The sequence below is a fragment of the Opisthocomus hoazin genome, chromosome Z, assembly GCF_030867145.1.
Source record: "Opisthocomus hoazin isolate bOpiHoa1 chromosome Z, bOpiHoa1.hap1, whole genome shotgun sequence".
Lineage (NCBI taxonomy): Eukaryota > Metazoa > Chordata > Aves > Opisthocomiformes > Opisthocomidae > Opisthocomus > Opisthocomus hoazin.
Genome location: NC_134454.1, coordinates 9,981,834 through 9,998,770, shown reverse-complemented (window position 1 = coordinate 9,998,770; position 16,937 = coordinate 9,981,834). Strand labels below are relative to the sequence as shown.

Here is a 16,937-nt window from a genome sequence, read left to right as displayed (position 1 = left end):
TTCTCATGTCCTATGTGACATCAGGGCTCTACAGTTGCAGACACTACACAAATACAAGTAAGCACAAACTCCCTGCCCAGAAAAATTCCAATCTAAGGACTGAACAGCAAAACAAAAAATGGAGGAAAAATAATACACCATGGGAGCAAAAAATTATCTGACAGCTGACAGACATGTTTCGAAGTACCCGCTCTTTTCCTTCATATCTTTTAAAATAGATCCCATTCTTTGACATGTATTTCCTCAGTCTCTTTCTGGCAGCAAATTTGCATCCAAACACAGGCCAGACTGTGCACACTCTTCTGTGTGCCCCCCCATGTAAGCCGCCCGTGATGGACCTGACCAGGCTTCCACAAGGGTCAACAACAAAACGCTCACGATTCCAGCCAGCACTAGATCAGGCCAGCGAACACAGCTGTGTGCATTAGTAGAATCATAGAATCACAGAATCATAGAAAGTTTTGGGTTGGAAGGGACCCCTAGAGGTCATCTAGTCCAACCCCCCCGCAGCAAGCAGGGACACTGCTAACTAGATCAGGTTGCTCAGAGCCCTGTCCAACCTGGTCTTGAATGTTTCTAGGCATGGGGCCTCCACTGCCTCTCTGGGCAACCCGTTCCAGTGTTTCACCACCCTCATTGTAAAGAATTTCTTCCTTATATCCAGCCTAAACCTACCCTGTTTTAGTTTAAAACCATTACCCCTCGTCCTGTCACTGCTGTCTCTACTAAAAAGATTGTCCCCACCTTTCCTATAGGCTCCCTTTAAGTACTGGAAGGCTGCAATCAGGTCTCCCCACAGCCTTCTCTTCTCCAGGCTGAACAAGTCCAACTCTCTCAGCCTGTCCTCATAGGAGAGGTGCTCCAGCCCTCGGATCATTTTTGTAGCCTTCCTTTGGACCCACTCCAACAGTTCCATGTCCTTCTTGTGCTGAGGGCTCCAGAGCTGAACGCAGGACTCCAGGTGAGGTCTCACCAGAGCAGAGTAGAGGGGCAGAATCACCTCCCTCGACCTGCTGGCCATGCTTCTCTTGATGCAGCCCAGGACACAGTTGGCCCTCTGGGCTGCCAGCACACATTGCCAGCTCATGTCCAGCCTTTCGTCTATCAGTACCCCCAAGTCCCTCTCAGCAGGGCTGCTCTCGATCCTTTCATCCCCCAGCCTGTATTGGTACCGGGGATTACCCCGACCCAGGTGTAGGACCTTGCACTTGGCCTTGTTGAACCTCATGAGGTTCACACAGGCCCACCTCTCCAGCTTGTCCAGGTCCCTCTGGATGGCATCCCGTCCTTCTGGTGTATCAATCGTACCACTCAGCTTGGTGTCATCTGCAAACTTGCTGAGGGTACACTCGATGTCGCTGTCCATGTCATTGATAAATATATTGAACAGCACCGGTCCCAGTACGGACCCCTGAGGGACTCCACTCGTCACTGGTCTCCATAGGGACATTGAGCCCGTTGACCACTACCCTTTGGCTGCGACCATCCAACCAATTCCTTATCCACCGAACGGTCCACCCATCAAATCCATGGCTCTCCAATTTAGAGAGAAGGATGTTGTGGGGGACCATGTCAAAGGCTTTACTAAAATCCAGATAGATGACATCCATTGGTTTTCCCTTGTCCACCCTTGTTGTTACACCATCATATAAAGCCACTAGGTTGGTCAGGCAGGACTTGCCCTTGGTGAAGCCATGCTGGCTGTCTCGAATCACCTCCCTGGCCTCCATGTGCCTTAGCATATCTTCTAGGAGGATCTGTTCCATGATCTTCCCAGGCACAGAGGTGAGGCTGACAGGTCGGTAGTTCCCAGGGTCCTCCTTTCTACCCTTTTTGAAAAGGGGTACAATGTTTCCCTTTTTCCAGTCAGTGGGGACTTCCCCTGACTGCCATGACTTTTCAAATATCATGGAGAGTGGCTTGGCAACTACATCAGCCAGTTTCCTCAGGACTCTGAGATGCATCTCATCAGGTCCCATGGACTTCTGTACGTTTAGGTTCTTCAGGAGGTCCCGAACCTGGTCTTCACTTACAGCTGGAGGGATTTTACCCTCCTGGTGTCCTTTATGCCATTCATTGACTCGGGAGGGGTGAGGAGAGAGGTTGCCAGTGAAGACTGAGTAAATGCTTGCTAGAAACCCAACACACATTTACATTTTAAACCACATTTCTCTTTTGTGTTTTGAAATCACCATCTAAACAAGACACTGGTCGAACACACAGACTGGCCTGGGATATGGCCAGCCTTACCACAACAGCAAAGAACATGAAAGCACAGGATGGGCAAGATGGGCTAGAAACTGTGTTCTTTCCACAGGGTGCTGGCTAGAAGAGACTGAACGCACGGCAAGAATGGAAAATCCAAAAGCTGCATCCCACCATGGAAAACTCTATCCCTTTCCACCCCTCTTCCCCCCTCATCTTAGTTCAGCAAGGAGGAACTGGAAACACATGCAGCTTGGCAAGGCAGATGATCAACTACTTACTTTGGGATCAGTATGTAAATCCTACTGCCACTTCCTACTCATATCACGCAAAAGCATGCTGGAATAGTAGATCAGTTTGAACTGCACTTCAATCATTTAGAAAACAGAGTAACGTTGTTGAATTATTTCTGTTAATTCTGTTTCCCAGTCCACATGCACATGAAACTGCTGCATCTGTGAAGAAGGTAACAATTACAGCTCATTTGTCCCTCTAGCTCTAACTAGGCCTACAAATAACATTAGTTTAGGAAAAAACATTTGGAATTTCTTCCTGCCAAACAACATGATTCACAATTTTTTAACTGTCTCAGCAAGTGTTTTCAGAGTCCCTCTGCCTATGGTCCTCTGAACATTTTCCAGCAGATGTGCTCAGATTATTCCCAGACACACTGTTAGCGTACAAATAAAACCCTGGCTATTTAATCACCTTCTGCATGGGCCTTCAGTGCAGAACTGAAAATTTCAGAAGTGTTCAGGATTGTGTGAACATCAGAGTGCACTTTACCATTGCCTTCAGCTGGAGCAACATCAACCAACACCGAGCACATCAGAAAACTCTCACCTTTGAGGTAAAAACAGCCCAAACAACTAGAAGTTGCTGACAGAGAACCAAATTAATCCAGTCCCCGGATATGCATTAAAATCCTCTTTTCAAGTTGAACTTTCTACCACCCTTGGCTTTCTGATCTTTTCAGCAGAACTTTGACTCCTAGTCTGAAACTTTTGTCTTTAATCTCCTTTGCCGACAAATAGCCACATGTATTCCGAAAGTTGCCTGGAAGTAGTCTATGCAAATGTCCGTTACGAAACTTTGTAATTATTTTTCCCCATCCACGCTGCTGCTGTCAAGTGCACAGATGGTACAACAGTACCAGGGCTAATTCAACGGCGGAACATGAAAACTAGCCACCGGGGCAAGGCAGGATGGCCCCCAGCAGCTGGCTGGAGAGAGCTCCCTTGCTTCATCCCTTGCCCTGTGTCTACCGGCTCATGTCTCTTTCTACTGCATAATGAAATGAGCTAAGTTGTGAACAAAAACACTTTCAAGTTAATTCTGTTTCACCATGTTTCTCACCTACGGAAATCCAGGTAGTCAAATCGCCCATCAGTACAGCAAACTTTGCTTCAAAGAACCGTAAAAATCAGTCCAGGAATTTGCTGTTGTCGTCCGCGCCCCTTGGGTATGAAATATGTCCCTTATTTCACTTCCTTCTCTCTGTTCCTTACTCAAATACCTTCTACAGCCAAGGTACCTAAGAATAAGCAGTCGTGTTTTCAACTGGGTCCCAGGCGATTATGCCAGCTCATCCTTGATGAATCCCAAGATTGCACATTAAGAGAACAGTGAAGATACTAATGAACCTGGCTGTAGCCCAGGTGTTTGCCCAAAAACTCCTGGAGCAAGGGTATACCCTTTGAATAAGTAACAAAAGATCAAAAGAACTTCAAAATTGTTACTTAATGACAGAAGGAAATAAAACAGCAAGGATCCAAGGGATAACTAACTGAGGTTGTAATACACGCATGCCTTTGTAGGGACAGGCTACAGGTATATCGCATGGGATAAAAAAGCTGCCAGACTGTCTTGCCCACACCAGCATTTAATTTTCAGTTTTGAACTCCTGCTCTCTTAAGAGAGTCAACCTCTTGGGCCAGCTGTTAATGTGGAGGCAGCAGGGAAGCTACACTGTCATCTCAACCTGCTCGGAGCAAGTCCGCCTGGAAGGCCAGCCACGGCCATGAGGCTGCATTCACTCCTTTCCTTCACTGCTACTGAGGCTGAGCTCCAGCAGTGCAATGGTGAAGTGAAATGCTGGTGTGGACAGGGCTATGAGCAAGCTGCATTAGAAGCAGTTTCCACTTACCATCAAAGCAAAGCAAACAATTGCATACAAAAATGTTCTTCATAAAGACGGTCGGTGAAGTGGATAGAGAACTGGCTGAACGGCAGAACTCAGAGGGCTGTCATCAGCGGTGCTGAGTCTAGTTGGAGGCTGGTGACAAGTGGTGTCCCTCAGGGGTCAGTACTGGGCCCAGTCTTGTTTAACTTCTTCATCAACGACCTGGATGAAGAGTTAGAATGTACCCTCAGCAAGTTTGCTGACAACACCAAACTGGGAGGTGTGGTAGATACACCAGAAGGCTGTGCTGCCATTCAGCATGACCTGGATAGGCTGGAAAGCTGGGCAGAGAGGAACCTGATGAGGTTCAACAAGGGCAAGTGCAGGGTCCTGCACCTGGGGAGGAACAACCTCATGCACCAGTACAGGCTTGGGGTGGACCTGCTGGAGAGCAGCTCTGCGGAGAGGGACCTGGGTGGTCCTGGTGGACGACAGGTTAACCATGAGCCAGCAGTGTGCCCTGGCTGCCAAGAAAGCCAATGGGATCCTGGGGTGCATCAAGAAGAGTGTGGCCAGTAGGACACGGGAGGTTCTCCTTCCCCTCTACACTGCCCTGGTGAGGCCTCATCTGGAGTACTGTGTCCAGTTCTGGGCTCCCCAGTTCAAGAAAGATGAAGAGCTACTGGACACAGTCCAGCGGAGGGCTACAAGGATGGTGAGGGGACTGGAGCATCTCCCCTACGAGGAGAGGTTGAGGGAACTGGGCTTGTTCAGCCTGAAGAAGAGAAGGCTGCGAGGGGACCTAATAAATGCCTACAAATATCTGAAGGGTGGGTGTCAGGAGGATGGGGCCAAGCTCTTTTCAGTGGTGCCCAGTGACAGGACAAGGGGCAATGGGCACAAACTGAGGCACAGGAAGTTCCGTCTGAACATGAGGAAGAACTTCTTCACTCTGAGGGTGATGGAGCACTGACACAGGCTGCCCAGGGAGGTTGTGGAGTCTCCTTCTCTGGAGATATTCAAGACCCGCCTGGACAAGATCCTGTGCAGCCTGCTGTAGGTGACCCTGCTTCAGCAGGGGGGTTGGACTAGATGACCCACAGAGGTCCCTTCCAACCCCTACTATTCTGTGATTCTGTGATTCTGTGATTCTGTGACATATTTAACTTCTAAAGAGGTTACAGATGAAGGATGCTACCCCATCTTAGCATACTAGGTTACGATCTGAGAAACCTGGACCCGAATGTATTTGACCACACCTTTCTTACATTTTAGGCACGTTGCTTCATTTACATCACCTCAGACCTTCTTTGTAAACAAAGCTAAACAACACATCCTGACTACAAAAAAGCATTGTGAGGAGTGGTGCACTACAAAGATCACCAAGGCACTGACATTATTCCTGTGATGGAAAACATAGGCTTCTAAAATATAGCTCATAAAGCCAATACCACATACCACAGTGCAAATCACCACCCCAAACAAACAGCCAGACAAGCAAAGAGTAGGCATGACCATGCAAACTGCATAAAGACCACTAAGAGGATACATGCTGGACAGAAAAAAGTTGGGGAAAAAGAAACTCCAGAAAACTTGACATGCGTGACAGTTTGCAGACCCAGCCCGGGCAAAGACCATTGCTGAGCTTATCCAAGGTGGGAGAGTCTCCAGGCACTTGGATGCTCTGTGGCTCCAAGCAGCCCAGTGCTACATCCTACCTTCAGCCCTCCTCTGACCAGTCAGAGGAAAACCTGCTGAATACTCACCGTTTGTAGCAGTACTTCAATACATCGGTATTAAACAGTGAATACATAAACATCCCTCCCTCCTTGGCACCTACATTTCATCAAAGAAGCTGTAACAGTGTCAGAAACAAAACTCAACCCCAAACAAGAACAAACCAGCAGAGGCACTTAAGAGGGAGAGACTCTGTGTAGCAGAATACAAAAGAAGTTAATTAAGCTTTGACTTTGAGTATTTTTAGCCAACTCCAGTGGTTGTAGGCAGGAGCATGTGATACCTTAGGAAAGTGCATTTCGAGAATAGTAAGCAACGTACAGTACAGAACCAGGTTTTATTTTCCAGGAGCTCTTGAGTCTCGAAGCTGGGAGTCCACATTTCTGCCTCTTCCTGGAGAATTAACATCCAAATATTCCTTTGGAAATACAGAATCCTTGAGAGATGAGGCCACTCTGACATCTACAGGGAACTATTGTGGATATCCTCTGCACCTCAGCATCTCTTTATTTCCCTCTGCTGCTCCCACGGGAAACATTCATCAGGCTCTCAGCACAGAATAATTTACAAATTTCTGAGATCGCTTATTTTCTGCTCTGGAGAGTTCACCACTCCCACGGTATGTTCGCCCCATGGCAGCAAGGCATTTCTTTGCCAATGGCAAACATCAATGTTGCTAATCAATACCATTTCTTTAAAACAAACCAAAAAAACCCAGACAAAAACCAGTCACCTAGCATTAAATAAGAAGGAAGGATTTTCCACACGAGACATTTGTTTTTCCACACTAGAAACTGCTTTCAGTTAGAAGAAAAACTGCCATACATAAATTCTTCAGTATCTGAAAAGTGCTTCATCAAATACTTTGCATTTCATCTTTCACAGATAGTCTTTTTTCCATCTACAGTGAAACCAGTGGCTGCCTGAAGACGGCATAGTCTTATTCCATATACCGCGCTTAGTAGACCATGAAATTAAAAGATTCAGCTTGCTGCTCTTCTTACAGAACAAACTGGATAAATGTAGTTTTATTTGTATCAGTTAAAAAGGCATAAATTAGAAGGGCAAAAGCTATTCAAATTCAAGTTCTACTTACTTAAACAATGTGTTACGAGCACTGAAAGAAGAGACAGCATGTATGATGTTTCCATCTATCCCTGGCTAGTCAATCCCAAAAATTAGACTGGCTCCTAAGGAGTAATTTTATGATGTGGATAACAGTATTTTGCAGTCTAGAAGCCGGAAACAGGTTCCCCAAATTAACGGAAAAGCATGTGCTTCAAATATTTAATTTTCTGTTTCATTGCCATTTATTTTTTAAACCATGACATTTATGTGTGTTGTAATTAGATTTTAATCATATTCCTCCACAAAAATTATATATAAAGAGAAGTGTATCAAAATAATGTATTTTTGAAAGGGAGTAATTTCATAGAGTATTTTTAAATTAAATTTCACAAAAGTCATATTAACCAGCAACGTCCTTGAGCCTTCTGAATGTGCTCCTTCTTATGTAACAAAAAAGAAACAACCCTCACTTGGCCAACCAGATTATACATACTATTTTAGATTTGCTAAGAAATTCAGTACTGATGAAGTGTGACAGTTCGAAGTAACATGTAACCTCCAGCTGTGTAACAGCTGCTCACATACAGCAAGTCAACAAAGTACCTTGCATACAATCTTTAAAAATGTGTAGTATAAACACAGAACTGCAGTTATTCTCAGATAATTTGACATGAAGTACAAGCCTCTCAGACAGACATTCTTAGCATAAAGCAGAGTGTTAAATCCACTCGAAATAGATGCTAAGCATGTTTAAATATCATGTGAAAAGCACCCTAATTTTGGACCCAGCATACAGCAGATATGTCTCTCAAAGAACAAAAACCTATGTTTTCATAAAAGCTGAAAAGAAGGGACTACTTCCTACCTTTGGACAACCTCCACTTCTCTTGCGGAACATAATGTGTTATAACTGTATGCTGACACTTTTAAAGTTGCATGCAAACAGTACGAAATTGTCATGACATGGTATTCTGTAGTTCCACCGTGCCCTTTAAAAGGGACTGGAACACATCAGAGAAATACCTGAATTCACTGCAGTGCAAATGTTTGTCATGTGCTCTTGGTCTTCCCAGGAGATGCTTTCTCTATCCCTGCTTATGGATGAAGATTGAACAGATTTTAGACAAGCAGAGCTAGGCAGAGAACTGCTTAATGAAAACTTTCTAAGGAACTGTATAATCAGAAAGGACTTTCACATCTAATTTAAATGCTGATTTGTTTGGGTTCTCCAGCAAAGTCATGCAAATAATGCAGGAGCAGTTGGAAGGAGTTTCCAGAACTGATGAAGTAATTGGACCCAACTAAGAGAAAAGAAACGCCTTGACTCAAGGCCTTTTTCAAGATGGACAGACCTCTTTGATCTTCCCAGACACACTGAGAAGTACTCAGATTAGCAACAATACTGTGACAGGCAAGACTGTGAAGCTGTTACACTTTCCGACACTAACTAACTCACCAGACCAACTACATCAACCTCAGACGAGGTACATGGTCTGTCAAGATCTCCTCAAGTTTTAGACGGGGGTTGAGAGACAATCTTCAGTCTTTCTGAGACACTTTAGGGTGTTCACACAGGCCCTTCCCACTCCCTGCAAAAGCCCTCAATGCTTTACATACCCTCATTTCCACATACACACACACACTCACCTACATAAAATATAGGCGGCTGTTAAAAAATTACTACAGTCTCAGTTTCTGGGAAACTCACTGGAGTGAGATGCTGCTGCTGCAAGTCTCTGGAAGTCCATGTTTCACCACTATCCTCAGGCTTGGTAGGACATTTGGGACCCAGAAGCACGACATCCACCTCTACCTGCTCTCCACACAAGAAAACAAGCTGGTGATCGCCTAACAGCAATCCAAACCACTCTCCTCACGTTTCTAGCCTTTCAGGAAACCCCTCTGGGATTTACCCACCCTGGCTGGTGAGAGGCTGTGGGCCACAACCAGCAAGTTATCAAAGCTCAGGTCTGGTACAGGTTCTCGACTGTGCAAAGCTTAGGGCAAATGTTCCCAACTAAAATCGCATTCTCACATGCTTCACTCCACAAGCAACTAAAACACTCCAAGCTGTCTCTGCCTCCACCCGATGAGCTCCCAGTTCGTAACAGATATATCACTATTAGTCCCCAAACGTACAACTTTGTACCATGCTCTTATTAACTGGAGTAAACAAAAGGTGGGAAGATTCAATCTTCCCACATAATAACTGAAATCTCCTCAGTACCAACCAACATCTTGCAATATTATCATGTCCACATATTTACAGAGATTTCACAATCCTACATCTGGCTCTCACGGTTATAATCAAAATATTAAACAGAACCAGGCTTAAGTATGGTCCTTAAGGAGTATCACCTGTAATATCTTTCTCTCTACCCTAATAACTGTTCTTGCAGTATCCATATATCCTTATCTCTTGATGTGTATTATCTTAATACTAATCTCCACCTTCTTTATCTTCCATAAGAATTTCCTGTGAGACACAATATCAAATATTTCATTTTCAACAATTTCGATCAAGCCCATTGCACTGCCCTTCTCTAAGTGGTCATTTATCTTATCGTGGGAAGATAACAGATCAGTCTGACACAGCCACCTATTATAAAATCATGTTGAATTTTATCTGTCAGCACCATTTTCTGTCAAAATTTCTTTTTAAAATCTTGCACCACACAACCAACATCACATAAGCAGGCCTCACAAATCCCTCTCCCCCACCACTTTTAAAGATACTGTATCTCATTTTTGTGAGCCTGAGGTTCCTACTCCCAAGCCAACAAACACAGTGAAAACTCATGCTGGTGTGCTAGCAATCCTATGTTCCTTCAATACTCCAGGATACAGAATATTTGTACTTCTACATTTCCATCCCCATCTCATCACAATAAGCCTTTAATTGTTTCATCTCACCTTTCACCACCCTGCTGAAAAGCATTCAGTGCCCTCACTACGTTCCTTGACACCAACATTCATGGACTGCCACTACTACCATTCTCACTGCAAACCACAGCAGAACAAGCCAAAACAGACAACCATGGTTTATTAATGACAATGACTAGATTGCCCAAGTTTTAACCCTCATACTTACATCCCACTGAAGGCATTAAGTAAATTAAGTTTATCGAATATATGTCCTCACACCTGCCCGGTTTTGAACTCTGAGTTCACCTATTTTAAGCAATCACTTTAGGGTTTGCAGAAAAAAATCCATTTGATTACAAACTTCAGCTTGCTATTTTATTGACATTACATACAATTTCCTGCTTTGAGGAAGGGGAGAGAATGGTAATTTGGAATGTTATAGGGAAAAAAACAGCCATAAATTGTAGGAAAGAGGGACTGAGCCATGTCTTTTCACAGGCAGTAACTCTGCTTTTTGAAAACTGCAATTGAGACTACTGAAGGAGAAAAAAAATAATGATCATAAGGGGGAAATAATTTTACATTTTTTTTGGAGAACTGAGCCACAGTACTGAAAACCATCAGCCCCACACATGACTGCACCAGACAGCAACAATCAACAGCCTGCGGTCTCAGACAACCAGAGAATGGTTTTTGGTTTCATTCACTCTGCTTTTGAATGAGCTGTTACCCAAAAGAAAGTGGCTCTCCAGGCAGAAGCCTAGTGTTGTAGAACTTACATAAAGAGGTACTTCAGTGCAGCTCAACTCCATTGTCACAGCATCTAGAAACAGAATAAAGCAGTGGAATTATTAAATACCCATCAGGAGGCATTGATATAATTATACCCCATTCAAGTCTACAAACTAAGTTGACATCTTCCAGAAATAGGGTGAAAAAAAAAGGATATTAAGCTTATCAGCTACCCAGTTGCCCCAAATTTCCCCAGAATGAGGAAACGCTGGTGTAATGATGCCCGTGTAAGGCTGGAGGAGGGGTGGCTGGACTTAGTTAATATGCTGCGTGCTTTTCACACAATACACACAGTAAACAAAACAGGTCAGGCTGACCCCAGCCACTGAGACATTTGTAGTCACAGCAAACGAAATAGTGGGAATTGGAGCACTACTTATCTCCAGAGGCAAAAATTGGAATTTGACCTTGAGATGTATCTGTAGCAACTTTTACTTCACACCAACATCCCAAGTGTCTGATGCTGTTCTTTTACCAACTTCACAGAAGATATCCCCAAGGCAGACCACGTTAACTACCCTAAACAGCTAGATACTAATACTAGTCTTCATTGGAATTACTATAATTACAGTCATTGTAGCAGCTCTGATTTCTATTATTATATTTCAAACTCTCTATGTACTCAAAATTCACACTCTAAAAATAATATTCCTGTCAAATGGAAAAAGCATACCAGAAGCAACTCCAGCTTGAAAACAGCACAGTGGGCTCAACAACTACACACAAGTCTTCTTCTACTTGCTGGAACAGGCTACAGAAAAAGAGCTCAGATGTGGCATTGTTTTTACAGCTGAACAGTTTCCAAGAACAACACAGTTGTGCAGTGCATTGCTTGTTAATGCATAGGTACAGCCTGCTATGAGTCTGATAGGATTTGTTAAGTTCCCTGCCTACAAACTGCAGAAATTAAACGCACAGCTTCAATCAAAACCAAAATAACCCACTCCCCACAACAGCACACACTGCTTTTAAACCACGAGCTTGTTAATGCTCATCTCCTGGCGCCTGTCAATTCATCTGCATCCACAAGTACCCATATTCTTGCGGTTCGAGTTCAGTATAGTCTTAAAACAGAAGGCGAAAACCCTTTACAGAATCACTGGCCACAAACGTTCAGCCAAAAAAAAGCCCCTTTCATATTGTAAGAAAAGGGTATCAAGGCAAACACTAATCTAGCAAGCCTAGTCATTAGTAAGACTTGGACAGAGGGGTTTCTTATTTTCTGCAGAGGGAGGAGGTATCCTGCAGCTGACTCCCAGGCATCTTGCTTTGACAGACAGAGAGCGTCCTGAATCCAATCTTAAAAGCAGCAGCATGAGAAGAAGAAAACAGGGTTAACAAGAGAAATTATGAAACCTTAACATTAATTTCACAAGCAGTATTTGAAGGTGGAGCTTTTCACAACTGTCACCTTACAGAACGGATGAAGTACATCATTAACTTCTATTGCAGACCTGTCCCCAACTCACAGTTACTGACACACACAGATTACGTACGTACAGAGCATCCCTTCATGGTTGTCACATGACTATCTTGACCTCCAGAACCTCAAGAGACATATCTCAACATCTTCCTCCTCAGCACGGGTGAGAGAGGCAGGCATCCAGTCTACCTGTTTTACTGCAAGTGTGCACAAGCAGGCATAATTTAGCCCTTCCTTTGGGGGATTATCATTGCACCACCAGTACAATAAACTTCTGTTTAATTGCGTAGTACAAACCTAACTCACTGGAGAGATGATGCCATCCTGACTCCAGTTCCCTTCACTATTTGCTTGTGCCACACTTCGCCTGGGAGCTTGTGCATTCAGAAATACAAAGTATTTAGCTCAATATGGATCCTGAGTGCACAAACAACCTGAAGATTTAGCCCATCTGAAGCAATCAGTGTTTTCCACAGACAGCACTGATTAGAATCATGTTGAAATATGATCAGTACTTTCGACACGTGCTCCCCTGACAAACCATCTTACAATGGCGTTACCAGGATACAAAGGTGTACCTAATGGTACTCTTTTTTTTCTTACTGCAGAAGAACCAGTAAATGCCAACACACAGCACCAAGTGTGACCTCTTCTGCTTTTCTCACACTCTCAGGAGTGTTGGCTGTTTGGAAAAAAGCTTTACATGAACAGCTCACGTCTTTCCTCCATCTGGGGCTTACAGTAACTCGGCTTGGCTGCTGGAAGCGGCTGGGAGGGGCAGGAAGAAGCGGAGGGCGCATGTAGGGAGGAAATACTCAGCCCTGACTACAGAGCAGCTCTTGTGCAACCTCCGTTTCAGAGCAAGGGACTGAAGGAGACACTACCACGTGCACCCTACTGCTCACCTCCTGTGTACCGCGATGAGCTGCTCAGCTCCCCAGAAAGCAGGGTCCCCAGTGCCCCAGAGGTGCCACGCAGACAACCACCCTCGGGTGCTGAGGAGCAGTCCTACTCCGCACAGCAAGGGCAGGGTCGAGCTGCCCGACATCATGGATATACAGCATCTCACCGAGCAACACCTGATCTCTTCCTCCAACATCCGTGCCTCTGACACAAAAAAACAGCAGGACTGGCATCTAACAGACAAACAGGTTCAATTTCAGGCACTGCCTACAAATATTGAGCTTGCACCAAAGTCAGCACTAGCAGGATTCATCTATACACAGAAAAAAACCTTTTGAGCATCCAGTTTAGCAATAAATTTAATGGAAACATTTATTGTGATGTGCTGCAAACTAGAGAAACTTGCAGCGTAAGTTTGAGTGAAGTAGAGGTAGATATCTTTTGTCAACATCTTTGTCAGCAACATGGACAGTGGGACTGAGTGCACCCTCAGCAAGTCTGCCAACAACACGAAGCTGCATGGTGCAGTCAACACGCAGGAGGGAAAGGATGCCATCCAGAGGGATCACAGAATGGTAGGGGCTGGAAGGGACCTCTGTGGGTCATCCAGCCCAACCCCCCCGCCGAAGCAGGGTCACCTACAGCAGGCTGCACAGGACCCTGTCCAGGCGGGTCTTGAATATCTCCAGAGAAGGAGACTCCACAACCTCCCTGGGCAGCCTGCTCCAGAGCTCCGTCACCCTCAGAGGGAAGAAGTTCTTCCTCGTGTTCAGACGGAACCCCCTGTGCCTCAGTTTGTGCCCGTTGCCCCTTGTCCTGTCACTGGGCACCACTGAAAAGAGTCTGGCCCCATCCTCCTGACACCCACTCTTAAGATATTTATAAACATTTATTAGGTCCCCTCGCAGCCTTCTCTTCTTCAGGCTGAACAAGCCCAGCTCCCTCAGCCACTCCCTGTAGGAGAGATGCTCCAGTCCCCTCATCATCCTCGTAGCCCTCCGCTGGACTCTCTCCAGTAGCTCCTCATCTTTCTTGAACTGGGGAGCCCAGAACTGGACACAGTGCTCCAGATGGGGCCTCACTAGGGCAGTGCAGAGGGGAAGGAGAACCTCCCTCGACCTGCTGGCCACACTCCTCCTAATGCACCCAAGGGACCTTGACAGGCTTGGGGAGTGGGCCTGTGCAAATCTCAGGAGGTTCACCATGGCCAAGCACAGCGTCCTGCACACAGGTCAGGGCAATCCCAAGCACAAACTGGAGGATGAAGGGATTGAGAGCAGCCCTGCTGACAAGGACTTGGGGGTGCTGGTAGATGAAAAGCTGGACATGAGCTGACAATGTGCGCTGGCAGCCCAGAAGGCCAACCGTGTCCTGGGCTGCATCAAAAGTAGTGTGGCCAGCAGGTCCAGGGAGGGCATTCTGCCCCTCTGCTCTTCTCTGGTGAGACCCCACCTGGAGTCCTGCATCCAGCTCTGGAGCCTCCAGCACAGGAAAGACAGGGAGCTGTTGGAGCGGGTCCAGAGGAGGCCCCAAAAATGGTCAGAGGGCTGGAGCACCTCTGCTGTGAGGAAAGGCTGAGAGAGTTGGGGCTGTTCAGACTGGAGAAGAGAAGGCTGCGCGGAGACCTTAGAGCAGCCTTCCAGTACCTGAAGGGGCCTACAAGAAAGCTGGGGAGGGGCTTTTTACAAGGGCACGTGGTGATAGGACAAGGGGTAATGACTGTAAGCTGAAAGAGGGTAGGTTTACATTAGGTATAAGAAATTCTTTACAATGAGAGTGGTGAGGCACTGGCACAGGTTGCCCGGAGAAGCTGTAGATGCCCCCTCCCTGGCAGTGTTCAAGGCCAAGCTGCATGGAGCTTTGAGTAGTCTGGTCTAGTGCAAGGTGTCCAACCCAAACCATGCTGTGATTTTATGAAATGCACAAAAAAAGAACAAAAAACCTTGAAAATTTTACTTAACTAACTTTTTTTTCAATCTACAATCTCCCCTTAAACCTAGTGTCAAATGCAATTGCTGGTCTCCTGCGCAGCTCAAGTTATTAAGATGAACATAAACAAGTCTTCTGGGTTCTACCAAAGTGGCAAAACATTTCAATAATCCCTCCAGCACTTTTCTTCACCCAGTATTTTATTTGTTGGTTGCCAGTTATGGGACTCTCATATACCCAATTTCTTTCAACATTACAAAGTTTAGCATTTCATAGTATGGTTCCCCCAATTACCAAGACACGTTAGAAGGACCACGAAAAGGAAATAAACCAATGGAATATAAAAACATCAGGTATTGACATAGCAGCATTTCAATGGAAAAGACGTCAGTTATCAAACTTTTTACTTTGTACACACCAAAGAAATTAGATAAGGGAAAGCATTATCTAAATCTCAGCAGAAAGATATTTCTACTGGTTGACAAGGTGACCCTTCAGCCAGCACTGTGACTACTATTTGGCTGTCCTAGCAGCTACTGTGTGTGTATCATCACCATTTTCCTAAACACAAAAGGACACTTTCTGATCCTACAGCAACCTGACTTACAACTCAAAACTTGACTTTCTCCTCTTCACTGTAAATAAAGCACATAACTGTGGGAGAAAGCTACAGGGAAGGCGCAGACAGGACTCTGGCTTTGATGCTGCTCTGTGATCCGGCAGCCACTCGCACAGACTTCACTTAACTCAGGGCTCTGCTGCTGCCGTAATGAGCCTCCACAGCTCATTAAGCAGCACCAGACCACAATTTATTCACTGCCTTGTGAACAGGTGCAAAGTATAAGCAGTGCTACAAAACATGTATTTCGTACTTCTCTTCCATGTATCAGTCCAAAGATTACAAAACACAAGGTCTTTGGACCCTGCTCCCTATGTTCTGCCTTCAGACCGTAATCCCACACCTCTGTGCCACAGACCGCTACAGCTGTTTCATAAATTGTAAAGCAACTGACTGAACATCAAAACTGTCAAGCTATGTAAAAAACCCCCCAATGAAGCTTCACAGGTGCCTTGGAATTAAATTCTTCCTTTTTTAATCGTATTTCTTTTTGGTGATGGTCACACTGAAACTCCTGTCTATAAAACACTGAAAATTAGCCTTACTGCCACCATCAAGACAAGCACATTAAATCCTTATTTCCGATCAGCTGAAGCAACAGGAAAGCAAGCGTGCTTTCCAGAGGCCACTGGAAGGTGGGCAGGAATTCCCAGAGCATCATTTGCGATGCTTTAAAATCTAATATCTTTGTCTAAGCAAAATGTCTTGTGCACTGTAGAAGTCTAGCAGTAACACATATTAAGAGGTCTTCCACCGTGCTCTCTTCCACTGGATGACTGTGTCACACATCACCATTCCCTCTGTTTTATTACTTTTTTTACCATCCGTAGGAGGTAGATGCTACATCAACCCACAGGACAGCATCTAAGATGGAGATAAATTATTCCACAAATTGTGTTTATACTCCTCAGATCTCACTACCCTTCAAAAACAGTGAGATTCCAGTGTGGTGCTCACAGACCAGCCAGTTTCCATTAATAATGTTCAATCTCACTGCTTCCTCTCAACAAGCACGGGAAGTGAACCAAACAGTATTTTTGAATTTACAGATTCCATCTGAGTTACGTTACATATGTACACCTAAAGGCTCGCTCACATCTTCCCAAGCACCAGGAATTACACTGCACAGCGACTGGGTCTAGTGTGGTACTGAACGTCCTTCTGCGTGCGGATCCTTGCTCTGGACTTGACTAAAAGACCCTGGAGGAATTAAATGAAAGGAAAAAAGTAGAAAGCTGAAAATATACACATAGTAAATACTGCTTTCCCAAAGT

At 45.1% G+C, this 16,937-nt stretch overlaps 1 protein-coding gene across 4 annotated transcripts in view; it reads right to left on the bottom strand.

Moving 5' to 3' along the window:
• The window catches only part of ARHGEF28 (Rho guanine nucleotide exchange factor 28), a 138,007-nt gene that overhangs the window by 118,931 nt on the left and 2,139 nt on the right, over positions 1–16,937 (bottom strand). For all 4 annotated transcript variants that reach the window (XM_075447077.1, XM_075447079.1, XM_075447078.1 and 1 more), the window contains exon 2: positions 10,777–10,820. In XM_075447077.1, coding sequence (XP_075303192.1) covers positions 10,777–10,809 — 33 coding nt within the window. In that variant the 5' untranslated portion in view covers positions 10,810–10,820. The remainder of the gene's footprint in view (positions 1–10,776; positions 10,821–16,937) is intronic.